Source organism: Sebastes fasciatus, chromosome 13, assembly GCF_043250625.1.
Source record: "Sebastes fasciatus isolate fSebFas1 chromosome 13, fSebFas1.pri, whole genome shotgun sequence".
Taxonomy (NCBI): Eukaryota; Metazoa; Chordata; class Actinopteri; order Perciformes; family Sebastidae; genus Sebastes; species Sebastes fasciatus.
The window spans coordinates 8,865,368-8,880,367 of NC_133807.1; the positions used below are offsets into that span (position 1 = coordinate 8,865,368).

Sequence of the window (15,000 nt, forward strand, 5' to 3'; positions counted from 1 at the left end):
ACATTCTTGGCTGAGGTGTTGTGTACTGAATTGCTACTTCTAAACTTTGTGGCACTTATTTCATTTCCCTACGTGGCAAATTCTTCCCATCTGGTTCCTCACAAAACAGGTTAAAACAAACGCAAGTAATTAGCCGCAAATACAATTTGACCCTGGTGTATTTCTCATTTCACATATTTCCCCAAACTATAAACAGTCTGGCTTAATTTCATTTGGTTTTTTTTGCAAGTTACAGAGATTTAATGAGTTTGTAGTTTTCCTCTGGGTGATGTTGTCAGCGGACACTGAAACCTTGTTGTGTTAATTAAAGCTCAGCGCAGTGATGGAGATGGAAGAAGGAAAAAAAAGAAAAAGGAATAGCTCGGCCCAAAGTCCCCGTGAGGCATACTGTCGGGAAAATATAGTTTTCAAGTTAATAACTTGTTTTATGTACTTAGACGGACGCACATCTCGCGGGTATATGAGCTCTTATTGGGTTCCCAGTGGTCAGAATGAGGAAATGAAGTGGACTGAAATGAACAATAACTTCTTCTTTTTTCCAAATTGCTTCTTGAGAAAACAAATTCTACCTAATGTGAATTGCACAAAAAAGATGATTTCATTCCGTCATCTGTCACTTCTTTATAGGCACTTAAAGAGTTTGATTGGATAGTGATAGTTGATCTTAATAGCAACAACATTTTTAATAAGTACTGTACAGGGAGATATAATCTCAATATGATGACGTAATCGTCATATATACAATATCTTGAAAGTCAATTCAATATTTTCTCAAATTGTGCAGCTTCTAAGCAAATATTGTCCAGAAACCCTCACAGGTACTGCATTTAGCATAAAAAATATGCTCAAATCATAACATGGCAAACTGCAGCCCAACAGGCAGCAACAGCTGTCAGTGTGCTGACTTGACTATGACTTGCCCCAAACTGCATGTGATTATCATAAAGTGGGCATGTCTGTAAACGGGAGACTCGTGGGTACCCATCTTGAGGTCAGAGGTCAAGGAACCCCTTTGAAAATGGCCATGACAGTTTTTCCTCGCCAAACTTTAGCGCAAGTTTGGAGCGTTATTAAGCCTCCTTCACGATAAGCTAGTATGACATGGTTGGTACCAATGGATTCCTCAGGTTTTGTAGTTTCATATGATGCCAGTAGCTTCACTTCTAGCTTTAAAACTTAGCCCGCTATAACCTAAAAATCGCAATGTTGCGTTAATGCGTTAAAGAAATTAGTGACGTTAAAACGAATCATCGTTAGCGCGTTATTCCCAGTACTGTTTTGCAAACTAGCTGGTTGTCTGATTTGGTTTATCATATCTCAGCAGGTCTCCACAGCATAATTAACCCACGACTACACCATAATCATCTCATGGCTTTGAGCCTTTTCTTGTTCAGAAATTCCAATTAAATCCAAGTATTATAACCAAAAACATCTAGATGAAATACCAAGGACAATTGTTTTGGGCTATTTACTTACAGCCATGGTGGGATGCTTTTTGAGTTAAGTGCTCGTTACCAAAAAACATCATAGCTCCATGCATTACACTTTAGCACGGCCAACCCCAATGTAGTGCACCGCCGCAGGACGTTTGAGACTTCAGTGGCCTTGTTGTGTTTAAAATTGGAATTGAATATGTTTCAAATATTTGAAAAAGGAAAGCCTGAGGTGCGCTTGACTTCTCCTCTCCTGAGTGGTATTTTCAGTATCACTTTAAAGGTAATAACAACATTACCTTTTCAGCCAATACACATGGAGAGTTGAGTCAAGCTCACCCCAAGTACTGGCACCTTGTTTTGATATTTGAAACCATGTTCAGGTAATGTCATCTCACACCCTGGTTCAACCCACCGTTCCTCCTTCTTTTGTTTTCCTCTACTTCTAACCCCCCTCCACCTCCCCACCCCCCCGATGCATCCATCCCTCTCCATCCCCACTCCTCCCCTCCCCTCCCCAATCCGCCCCTCCCCTTATACTCCATCCCTCCCCGCCCTCCTCAACAGTGTGGACGGGAAGCAGAGAACTTTGACCGTTTTTTCACGCGCCACCCGCCGGTGCTGACCCCTCCCGATGAGGAAGTGATTCAGAACCTGGACCAGGACGAGTTCCAGGGATTCTCCTTTATCAACCCAGAGTTCCCAGGAAGCGCTCCTGCTACCACCCCTGCCGCCGAGCAGGCTTGATTTCAGCTCATGCACGCACACAAACACATACATTCTCATTTTCCTCAGTATCAGAACCTGTGTACCCTGGAACACACACACACACACACACACACACACACACACACACACACACACAGATATCAACTTTAAATATCCTGCAAATGATTTGTGCTGTTACAGGAACAAAGAAGCCATGACTTAAACTGATCCACAGACACACCCTACACACAGTAACACATTTACACATATTTGTTGTTCACACTGCTGCAACCTGGATGATGTGACGGCCTCTTAGGAGGGCCCATGAGCAGTATAAAATGGCTGAATGCACGTAGCTCTCGAGCGCTGCTCCGAAAGTACGATTTAAACTGAGGAATTGAAATAATTAGATTGAACAAATCCTGTATTTTTCCATGCTTCTTCATGGTCAAAGTGTTACTACTTCGCAAGATATGAGTTCTCGGCCTCATGCAGGAAGCCATATACGAACAAATTTTCTCCTATTTTTTGTTTGTGTCCACTATTTGTTCTTATTTTGTTAGTACCCATTGATTTCTGGGATTCACCAGTGTTTTCTTAGTTTTCCTCTTAGGTAAGAGAACATTTTACGAGAGCAGTCTTACCAAGATAAGAAAAAACATCTTGTTTTCACAAACAAATTGTTTTTCCATCGCATGAAACATAAATTTGAGGAACATTAAAAAAATATATAATAATCAAATTTAGATTATTATCTGTCTTAGAGTAATTCTAATGATTGGATTGTTTAATGTATCTATCTTATCTTATCTAAGTTCCTACAGCATTTCTTTCCCTCCAATTCTTGGTCATGTGCCAGAGTATCTGCACACCGCACAACACCTGCCCTATAGTGTTTGGGGTTGTGTTACTTATGCGAATACCTGCCCTTATATAGTGTTTAAGGGATGTTACCTATGCTAATAATAAACAATCGTCCACACACCTCCAATTTACGATCAAGTGGGATTCATCATTCAGCACATCTGGATGGTTAAGGACGTTTGGCGCATCTGGAGTTGACTTTTCTTATTTCTTCTCTTAACAGAAATTTAAGGGAACATTTAAGAGAATGTTGCTGCATGAGGCCCAGTGACTTTCTCCAAGCTTTGTTTTTGATAAAACAAGAATCTTGGAAGTGTGATTCACTACAAGCTTGTTGAATCAACGTGTGTTGCTCACAGTGTGAACATCACCTCATCAGAATGAAGGATTAGAAATAAATAGGGGACCCTTAAAAAGTCCTTAAAATCAAAACTTTACATTGAGGGACAAAAATAATTCTTTACAACCTAACTACAGAACAAGTCATGTCAAGTCATGATTCCCCCAGCCAGCACACACAAATACACAACAGCATCATTCACATGTAACATAGCTTCAGCATCCATTTTATTACTTTTTTTGGTGGATAATTGTGATTTAACTTTTTCTTTCACTCATTCCTCGACTATTCCAGCGCATTCTGAGTTCGGCCTGTGCTTCTGGTGTGCTTTTTATTCGACGTGTAATAATAATAGTGTCTGTACGTTTATCCTTATCTTAGCGAAAAACTGGAATGTTTAACATACTTGTGCATGAGTTTCTATATCAATAATAATAGCCCTGGACTTTGTCTCCCAGCAGTATTTTAGCATCTTATCTCTGCACTCCTCTGCTCTCACGGTTTTCTAAATGTGTGTTTAAAAAAAGTTATTTAGGTGTATTGTACCCATTGAGACGGTGGAAGATTTGTGCCACAAATATCGGATCATGGTGTAAAATGCTGCTGGGAAATGTAGTCTTTATATAGGCTTTGAGTCAGTGAGATAGATAATAATACGTTGTATACTCTCAGTTTCTGTTATCTAGTATATAAGCAATGAGAGAGACTAGCAGTTTCTTTGTGTTTTACAAAAGCATGATTCAGACACTTGGGCGTTTGTTTACAGCGTACAATGTGTGTGTGTGTGTGTGTGCATGTTTGTTTTATATGTGTGCAAACGAGTACTGTGTATGAAAACGCGCATTTGCGTTCGCATTTTTGTATGTGTGTCAATATCTGCCTTCCCAGCGCCTCGTCCGGCCTCGTGTTTACATTTGTTAGTATGGTGAATGTCTGCACCCCCCCCAAATCGAGCAGTATTGGTATGATCCACTTGACTTCCAATCAGCTGCTCCACAAGTGTGTCAGAATAGAACAAGGATAGAACTAGAGAAGGAGAGGTGCATGATATTGAAATTGATACAAACTAGTGCAGCGGCCCTGTTCAGAACGGGCTGAATGCTGTGGCCTGTGATGTTGCAGCTCGCAGCTTTCTCGAGAATCGCTCATACAACCAACTTCACACCTGACACTGCGCTTCCTCGGGTCTTGAGCAATACACCTGCCATGACAGAGTGGCATCACACACCCAAGTCACGGCTACTGAAGAAAAATATGCACTGCTTCACAGGGAAAAAACACCAGGGGCAGACTTCACTGTTTAACTGGCCCCAACTAAAAGGGCCCCAAACAGCTATAGATTTGTTATGATGTTTAGATATGAAATGTATTGAATCATGTTACTATGTTAACTCATTGTACACTGAAATAACTTACAAAAGGCCCCCAAAGCACTTCAAAATAGTATAAGTAGAGCATGGATTTAATTAGAGGAGGCATTTTGCTGGCGGTAACATTATTAGTGTTATAAGTTAGTATCAAGTGTTACACCGGGGAATTGCAGTCTTACTCACAGGGGGACAAACACACCCAGGTCGCGGCCGTTTGCTGCGGACGACACGCTCATCTCAGTCTGCACAGCCCTGAAGCCCCGCCCCCGCTGCTGAACAGAGCGCCGTCCTTCCGTCCGTCCTCCGTCAGTTCGCTCGAGTGTCACACTTTTGTTTCCGGAGTAGAACTATTTGGCCTTACTTTAGTAGGGGTCAAGCAGGGAGCGGGGGTATGTGAGCCATGCTCACTTTTACCTTGTTTATTCAAAGTTTATTAATATTGAACATGTCCAAACGCGAGTCCAAATTGCACGTTCCCAGCAATACACCCGCCAAATGTGAAGTAGATTGGATGAGCGGTTCTTCAGATATGCGAATAACACACAGACAGACAGATTATTTGCTATATAATTAGATAATAATGATATTAAGTGTAAATGTCAGTAAGAGAATAGTGATAATAGAGAAAATTAGTGCTTACTTGAAGTCTTAATGACGGCTGTATACGAGGTAGCGTCTTAAACCTTGTGTTTGAATCATCATTGATGTTTAGTACAGCAAATTCCACCTTGATATAGTTCTTGTAAAGCACCGCCTCAGTACTGGAGATGTTTTGTGTGGCCTGGAAACTAAAATCAAACCCAGATTCCTGCTTTTGAAATGCAGGTTAAGTACCTGAGCATCTCAAAAAGTTCTTAGGCCTGAGAAAAGTTTCTGTGGTAGAACAAAAAAGCGCACCAATATGTCATGCAGCTCTACTTTTCTGATCTAGTTTTTTTTGGTTATGTGGGAAAGGAACTCACTGTGATTGGTGTTTCTCAAGTAGCCGTCTGCGTGCGCAATAAGAATTTCCAACCTGACTACAGCCGCAGCGAATAAGGACAAAGGTTAAAGCTATAGGTCTCCTGAAGCAGGAACGTGTGTGTGTGTTTGTTTTGTCTCTTATTTTCCCGAGCTAGCAATAATCTTGTTGACAGGAAGGCAGAATCGGTACTGAACCAGGCTCAGGTTAGGACTGTCATTAATTCACATGCAAAAGGCTACGAGGTTATGAAGCTTATTTATCCGATGGCTGCACCTGATACACTTCAGTGTAGTTAACACTGTGTGGAAGTGGCTGAAGTGCTTCCTCATATCACACTCCTCTTCATCACAGAGGGACATCAGGGGAGCAGGTTCACCGGTGTTTATCAGTGTTATGAAGATATACAGTATCTGCAGGTGAAGATCACACAGTTAATTCACTTGAACAGTTATCTGTCATGTTAACAGGCGTGGGAGTCACTGTGGTTTCCACAAGCGTGACTATTGATAGGACATTATCATGAAGATTGTAACTGATATCTAAGAATATCTGCAGTGTGGAAGTGACTGGAAGTTGATGGGGATCAGTGTATAATCAGAATATACTGATTATTTTAAAACGGAACATTTTTAATTCAGGGTAAAATATTTGTTGCAACTTTAAAGGGATAGTTTGGGTGTTTTGAAGTGGGGTTGTATGAGGTGCTTATCCATAGTCAGTGTATTACCTACAGTAGATGACGGTCGGCACGCCTCCAGTTTGGAGAAGCAGACAGGAGTTACCACACGGTAACCAAATCGATGTACTGCTGTGGACGGGGCCGACAGCACTATATTGCTATTATACTATATACACTATAGTTTGGTTTACCTTGCCGTTGGACAGCCCTTTCTGATGATGAACTGAAGTATCCATCTATGCTCTTGCAAAAGCCACCAGACTCCATTGAGACAAACACAATAACACAAACAAACTAACCAATCAAGGCATCAAACTCCCATGTTCTGTGAGGTAAAAATTATTGTTTTTTCAATGGAGTCTGGTGAGAGAGCATAGATAACGGCTTCAGTTCCCCGTCAGAACCATAGACCGTATAGCTGTCTGACGGCAAGGTAAACTGGCGAAAATAATCTAAATATAGCGTACACTTAAACTGATATTGATTTTATTTTTTTAGTTGGGCCTTTCTTTTAGGTGGCTAAAATACGTTTTGCTGCCGGCCCCCGTCCACAGCAGCACATTGCTTTGCTTCCATGTGGTAACCCCCGTCTCTTTCTTATGTTTTCACACTGACTATGAATAAGTACCTCAAACAACCCCACTTCAAAACACCCACACTATCCCTTTAATGCAGAAGACAATGGGTCTTCACATACAATTGTCTGATAGCTACAGTTATCAATACACTTGTGTTACTCCTACTTGTGTTGACTAGAATTTGACACAGGCTTTTAAAAAACTGTAATCTGCAATTAGAGTTTTAAAAAGAACTGAAACATTTGAAAGAGATCATTTTTGCAGGACACTGGCAACTTGTGCTCTGCTTATTCCTGACGAGTGGGCCAGATGGTAAAGAGTTAGCAGAAAGCTGAGGGAACGAAGGCCTGATCCCATTGGGAATGGCAAGAATTCAGACTGGAAAGGATTTCTGAAGTTCTCCTTTAGTTGCCTCATCGCTGGTATATACAGCCCCCCTGTAATGCATGTTTACATTATGCTTTTTGGTGGCATTGAGACCTGTTCAGTGAAGTCATTTGACATTTTGATGGGGGAAGTCACTGATTTAGGGACAGTCTTATCTAACATCTGGATCAAGTTGGTCCTGTCTGTTGTCTCTAGTCTTAAACTTTAAACTGCTGATGAGTTCAGCACAGAAGAGCAGCTTTAGCGCTTTCACATTTCATTCACAATTCTGTGTTTTTACGACTTGAGCTAAATCGATGTCCATTATCTGTGTCATACCTCCATTGTCGGTATTTATTACAGTCACGGTCTCCTGTATTATAACAACAACTATATATACTTATACATAAACATATATAACTGTGTCAAATGTTGATATTTACACCATGTGGTCAGTATTGTGAAGGACGAGAGGAGAGGAGAAGTCTTACTCCAGGATTTGTGTTTTTTTTTGTTTCTATGATTCCTTCCTGCTGAAGGAGAAGCAAAATGGACTCTGCATGAAAAAAATGCTTTTTGTTTTTACCTTTTTATTAGTTAGGATTTATATACATTTAACATATTAGGGGTGATTCATGTTTTCTGTGCCGGCATTGCTTCAAAAGTGTTATCCAAGCTACTGTTGTGTGTGAAAATAATACATCTAAAGAAAGAAGAAAAAAAATGCTTCTCACAATGCTTTCCATGTGCCAAAATTATTATTTTTGTTAGTTTGTTTTCCAGGAAAAACAGGCATACCTAAAATAAATGATTCAAAAGATGTGTTAGGGGATGTTCGCAGTTGTTTTTGTGTTTATTTGATGTTCAATGTGTATGTGATGTGATTTTTAAAAAAAAAGAAAAGAGGGTGAAAGAGAAGAAGAGTAGTAGGAGAGAGGAAGAGGTAGTAAGAAGGGACAGTGGAGAGGAGGAAGAGAGGAGGAAGAGAGGAGGACGAGGATGCAAAGCGAGGCTCTGTGAAGCGGTGCAGGCGGCTACGACAGGCTGTGCATATTTCATGGCTGCCACTTATCATAAGAGCCTTTCCCTGATGGGGGAGCGTAGGTCTGATGACTTCAAGGAAATAACATGCAGAACACGGCCTACATATACACAGCCCTGCTGAGCCACTCAGCCGCTTCACGACGCCTCTAAAGCTGCTCGCAATCCACTGTAGTCGAGCCGCCACTGCTGCGGCTGCTGCTGCTGCTGACTACGGCGGCACATTTACTTTTAATAGGGGTTACTGGATCTTGCACCATTTACTATCCCTAGCACAATATACTGTTTACAAGTATTCTCAGCAACTAACGATGGAAAACAGCATCTCGAGCAAGACAGTAATCCACTGGGAATGTTTCTGTCTGTGATCACAGCACTGGTGAAAGCAAGAGGTTCAAAATCCAATGATGGGAAGAGAGAAACTCTGCCAGTGAGGTTCAACTTTAATGAAGTTAGTCAAACGTGTTGAGATGACCTTTAGGTTCTTTATATCTGGGTGGATTGTTGATGTGACCATAAGAGTGTGACATCTGGCTCAGTTGGTTTTTAAAACCGTTTTAGCATTTGTCAGAAGGAATAATAGGATACTGGGCTGTGACTCTCCACAACTTACACAATTTTGTATTGTTTGACAAACCTTGTCCATGTCCCACCCAAGAGGGCTATCGCTTTTTTTAACCCAGACCGAATATACCGTGGATATACAGTGCACAATGGGTTATGGATCAGCCCTGTATTGTAAGCCTAGTGTTTTCTAATCAACACTTTTTTATAACCAAAAACCCAAAGAAATGTTTCTCTCTATAGGTCGTTATGTGTTGTTTGCATCAACCATGTAACATGGTTAAATAGTAGCTACCTATATAGTTAATAATCTGCTTCAGTTCAGTACCTCCGCCGGTGCCATGCCAGTGTTTTCCTACGGCCTATTAGTCCGAAACCCCGTGACCCGCCCTACTGTGCCTCTGATTGGCTCACCCTGATATTCCTACCCTAACTCACTCCTTACTCCTCATGCCTAAACTTAACCAACATAGGACTGAGGGAATATAGGGCTGACCCCCAGATGGGAAATTAGCCAGCTGATTAGCAGACAATCAGCTAAAAGCACATCCAGGATTGGATGGAACGGTCAACTTCTGGACGGCACAGGAAAAACAAACAGTCCGACGGGAAAAAATAAACACGCATGACGATATACAGTATGTTGCTATGGTGATAGAATAAAATATGTCCAAATATTTTATATTTGTCTATTATTTTATGTAATTATTCTAATAGTAGTAATAGTAGCTATAAAATGCATCTTTTTCTTAATATTTTATTGCAAAGTTAAACAACATTCTCCTTGTGCGAGGGAGCTATGTAACATCCAGTTGTAAATTCCGTCACGGAGGACGGCAAAAAGTTCAAATATTTTAACTTTGGAACGCTGGTATTCTCTGCCAGCCTCACCTAATTTTACCGTCTTGCTCTCATCCACTAAAATGATATCCAGTTTGCCGTCTGCGTGATTCCATGAGTGCCGCATTATTCTCATAAACAGCTGAAGAGTGTTTCACCTCGACCTCGGATGTTGGATGAATAATATTCAGTGAAGTAGCCTATAGGCTACATTTACCTGGTTACTGCTTTCAACTTGTAGCTATAATACATTTTACATGCTGTTATTTATATTTCAGTTGAAAAATCACGGCTTCCTGTCGCCCATTCAGTCCTTCACAGAAGGCATACCCCCGCATTCCTCTTTGTTAACTGTATACTAACAATGTGCTGCAGCTGTATTTTATGCAAATGTATCCTAACAGCAATACAAACTCCTGTGTAACAGGAAGTTCCAGCACATAAGCTGTATAAAGTTTGTATTGGAGTGGATGTAATAGCCATGTACACAGTAAGCCGCAGCAGTGCTGGAGTGTGTGTGATAATTAATTCCAAATGTTGCGGCCCCCAAATTAAAGCCAGTGGCTTCAGCACAAAGCAGCCTGCGCTTATCAGCCCAAAACAGGTCAGCGTTCGATACCGCCTTTCATTCACCCTCCTCTCCCCTTCACCTCCCCGCATCCTGTGTGCCTCCCACTCTCCCCGCATCCTCAGCTGACATAGGCTCGTCTCCCGCTAATCCTCTCGTTACTGAAAAGAGATGGGGTGAGAGAGAGAGAGAGAGAGGGAGAGAGGGAGGGAGGTAGGCAGAAGAGAGGAAGAGAGGGAAGGGAGGTGTAAAGAGGCAAAAGACTAAATTAAAGATTCAGAGTCATGTTTCTCTATTAAAACCACTGCCTCTGGACCACAGTTGTGTTTTTGCCCTGATGCTACTGTATATTCCAAGCTCTCTATCTATACATCTATACCAAGGGCCACTGATATTTATCTCGCTGCCTGTCCTCTGCTGCATCTCTTCCTCCTCTCTCTCCATATCTCTGTCTCTCTGCCTCACAGCATTAACTGCAATTGAAGCGTGTTGAGATGGAACACATTATGAGCTGGCCTACATGGCTGGCAGCTGTGTGCGTGTGTGTGTGTGTATTTTTGGTAAATAGCTGCATGCACGGTCTTCTGCAGTGTACACAGTGGGATTTACACGGTTTTGGAGGCATAAACACACATTCACATCTGTATGCGTGTGTTTATATATTTCCTGTCAGATAAACCGTCTTAACTGAAAGTCATTATGTTGAGTGACATTTAGTTTGACAGCATATCGATCAGCGACAGCGAGTACTGACATGGATTTCCTAGAATATTCCTTCATATGTGGGACCTCTATATGCTGTATTCAAACCATCTATCACTGATAGATACCACCCATCAGGATTATGTTGATGGTGATATTTTAACTGACATTTGCCAAGCCCCACCCCCCCTTAGTTACTGTTGCTATGCCTGTCATGCCTCCTGATAACCGTGGCAAATTTACCACTCAATTATTTTAGTAATTTTTGAAACGATAGCTGTGTTTCCATTCAAGCACCTTTTATGTGCGTTTTGAAGTAGTGCATTAGAAAAGTTGTACGGAAACGTCAAGATTCAATAAAACTTCCTCAGTTGCGAAAATAAATTTTTACGCTCACTTGAGGTGTTTTTTTTTGGTGCCTTCAAATGAAACTCGCGAGCTTGAGTTTACAACATGGGAAGTCATGTATACACGATATGCTCAAGTGGTTAAATCGTGAGAACGCCGCTGCGAAGCAACGGCAGTATTAATGTTACTGTTTAGAAGCCACAGCGGCTAACAATTTAGCAAGCCAGCAAAAAAATTCTGATGTAGCGAACATTTAATTCACATAACTGATCAGCTGTTTCTGATGTCTTCTCGGATATATATTTATGTTATCTTTGTCTCTGGACAGCATGACACATGGCCAATAAACACGAAAGAACAATTAAAACTTGCCCAATTGAAACTAATTCCTGTAGACCTCTCTGCATTTTCCTCTGGTATGGTTAGATCATGGATGTATAATAAGACGTGGATACGATGCCGCCGCTCAGCTTTGCTTCCAGTTTTTTCCAGTGGCCACTCGTGGTATTGCAGCAAAAAATCCCCCTGCAGTCCAAAAAGCATTTTCCCCATAGAGCACGAGCCGTGAAATCTGTGATGTCATCACAATGTAAAGTCTATGGGCCGAGTAGGAACGCAGGAGCAGGGCCAGCCGGAGAACCACTGCTGCACATATTCAGAGGGCCGCATACCCCGAAAGTAAAGCCAGAAAACATTTTCTCATTGGAATGAATAGGTGCCATCTTGAGGTCTATTATCCAGTTCTTATAATAAGGCGACTTGTTTTGTTTCCAGTTCACAACTTCTACTTCTTCTACTCTGTTTACTGGCGGATTACAGCCATGCGTAGCCTATATCGTCAACTTCTGACCAAACAAGGCTGTAGCCAAGTTTATTCGCTCCAAACCAGTCGATGGAAACAGGCTTGATTCGCTTAATTTATTTTTGCGGCATTTCAAAAGTTCGCCTAAAATTTGCTTGACAATTGAATGGAAACACAACTAAACGAGTCCTCGGTTTCAGACAGAGGTAAATAAAAGCAGGTTTCTCATTTCGAGCCAGCAAGTATTGATATTGTCTGATGAAATTACAACTTTCGCAAACAGATTTCACCAGCTGTTGCTAGGTAACTAATTAAGCTAATGTCAGCATCGTTGTTGAAACAGCATTGTTCTTGTATTGTAGTGTAGAGCTAGTAGGAAAAATGTAAGACCATTCTGCCCTATTTATTCCAGCATCCACACATCTTACAAGTCTATTCAACCACATTAAAAAAAACACCTCTGTGGGTTTGCAGACTTTAAAAAATAACATTTATTATTGAGCCCAAAGTGTTTTTAACATTCGGTGTCTGCCGTTTTCCACTTAAGTGGGTTTAAGGTTATAAAAATAACATTATTCCACACATGTCTGACAACATCATACATTCTGTATCATCTTTTTCTGTCTCTTCATTGAAGCTATGTGATGTTAACACTGAGTGAAATATTCAAACCCAATGGCTGCACCATTCCATCTAAATATTGTGGACATATTGTGCATCATCTTCCCAAAATGACATATTTGGTATCTTTGGAAACTTTTGGATTTCCACTACAGTTTAAAATAATGGATTTTGATGATGTTCCTGACTGTGGATTAACAAGGTTAAATGAAACTAAAGGTAACATACTACATCTCTGATAATATCATTTGGAAAGTGAATTACACCACGTCCATTTGAGTGTTATGCCAGGCCTCTCTTGAGACGAGGCGTAGTGGATATCATGCCCAGGACCGTGAGGTGGATCTGGGCCAGCTGTGGCAGCTGTGTCCCTGTGGATGGAGGGAGCTCCAGTTGTTGGCAGATGAAGGTAGGAGACACAACGTTGGTTTGTGGTTGCTGTGATCTTGAACGCTCTCCTGTCTCTGTCTCTCTCGTTGTTTCTGACCCCGCCTTCCTCTACCTCGCTTGTGTCTAATAGTAGAACCAGGCAAGCTTGTATCTTCTATCTGTCTTCCTTCAAAGAAGTGTTGCACCAACATCTACTTTTCTAGATTCTCCTCTAGACCCCTTGCCGTCCTCGTCCTCATGCTGTGAGTTGGACTGTGGTTTCAGCTATTTGTGTTTGTCAAACGCTAGAGGCTCAGACTCTTGACTTTGTGGATGTATTTATGGTTGTGGATTTTCTGAGATCGCCCCTTGTGTGGTTTTCTCCGTGACCGCTACTTGTTCAGTGATGTGAATATTTATGTGGCCCGCTTTAATTTGATCCATTTCTTTCTCTGCTGCTCTCTTTATCCCACTTTACCTCACAATTCTATCTATCTGTGATTATATATTGTTTTCACTTTTGTTGAGAAATGTACTGCTATTATTTTGAAAGTCTCTGAATATTAGACCTCTGCTCAGGACTGTGTGGGTGTATAGAATAATTGAGTTTCCTGAGTTTGTTGAACCTGCTAGGGCAGGACAAATTACACCTTTAGCATTCTTATTGGTAGATGAAGATTTGTTCAAGGTTGTGACCTAACCTCACCCTGAACAGAGGTCTAATCAGCCAGAAGAACTGAAAACTTTTTGGAACACAAAATGATAACGTTCTAAGTTACCTTCACCCAATAGTAACTGTGCATGCGTAACTGTTGGAAAGCAACACTAAGAGGAATTGATAGTCACGGAGGCATGAGATGCCAAGGAGTCGGACAGCTAGGAACCAACAAGAACCGATTCTCTATTCCCATTCCTAGCGTTTTCCCAGTCTGCCAAAGTGGCGGATGGCCTGACAATTTTATCCGCCACTGCCAACGATTAACCCGCATTTGGCGGGTGCTAATTTCAGACCCTGCATGTATCACAAATCTGTACGTACCCTGGTCGTGAAGTATATGGATTCCCCTAACCAATCCTGGTCCTCAAGTTTTATAAAAATCACATGACGACACACGCACACACAATCTCACACACACACTCTCGTTCTTTGGAGAACATCCTACAGGCCATATATGGCATACAGTCTGACTGTGTGTGTGTGTGTGTGTGTGTGAATACCACCTTTCCGTTGGTGTTTGCTCTTATACAAAGAGCCTCACCATAAGCGCATATATCATGGGTAGCCCCGATAAGAATTCACTCGCCAACAGTATGTCAGTGTCAGTGCATCAAATGGCAGCCTTTCGCTTTTACCGACTTCCCCCTCCCCCCATTCACTAACATACGCTCCTCCATCTTTAACACCCAGCTCGCTCTTTTCTTTCCTCTGTCCATCCACCAACGGAGCCAAGCATTAACAATGCCCTGCCCCGGAGAAACCCTCCAGTAACACACATACGGAGATTTCCCTCACCTCCTACACAAAGTCACAGTTGCTGCTGCGTGTACTCCAGTCTCTCTCTTTTTCCTGGATTCATTCATGTAGCTTAGCATCTTTTCTCATCCCTCTCTATCTTAGTGTCGACTCTCCTCCGCACTTTCTTTACTCCCACTTCATCCTTGGATATATTTAATGTCTTTTTATTTTCCTTCCATTGCCTGCCGCCGCTCGGTATTTTGATACTTTTCTTATACTTTATTCAAGGTACAAGACGTCTGACTATCTCTCTTCCTGTTTCATCATATCCATGTATCTTTTTCATTTCTATCTTCCTTTCATCTTTCATCATTCATACAGGTGCTA

The 15,000-nt window shown here is 41.5% G+C and overlaps 1 protein-coding gene across 2 annotated transcripts in view; it reads left to right on the plus strand.

The window, feature by feature from the left end:
* Positions 1 to 15,000, plus strand: part of LOC141780155 (protein kinase C beta type-like) — a 128,187-nt gene that overhangs the window by 106,174 nt on the left and 7,013 nt on the right. Inside the window, exon 18 of one of the 2 annotated variants that reach the window (XM_074655255.1) lies at positions 2,001 to 8,119. The exons of the other annotated variant lie outside the window; for it this stretch is intronic. Coding sequence (XP_074511356.1) covers positions 2,001 to 2,180 — 180 coding nt within the window. The 3' untranslated portion in view covers positions 2,181 to 8,119. Of the gene's footprint in view, positions 1 to 2,000; positions 8,120 to 15,000 lie in introns of those variants that run through there. 2 annotated transcript variants of the gene reach the window in all.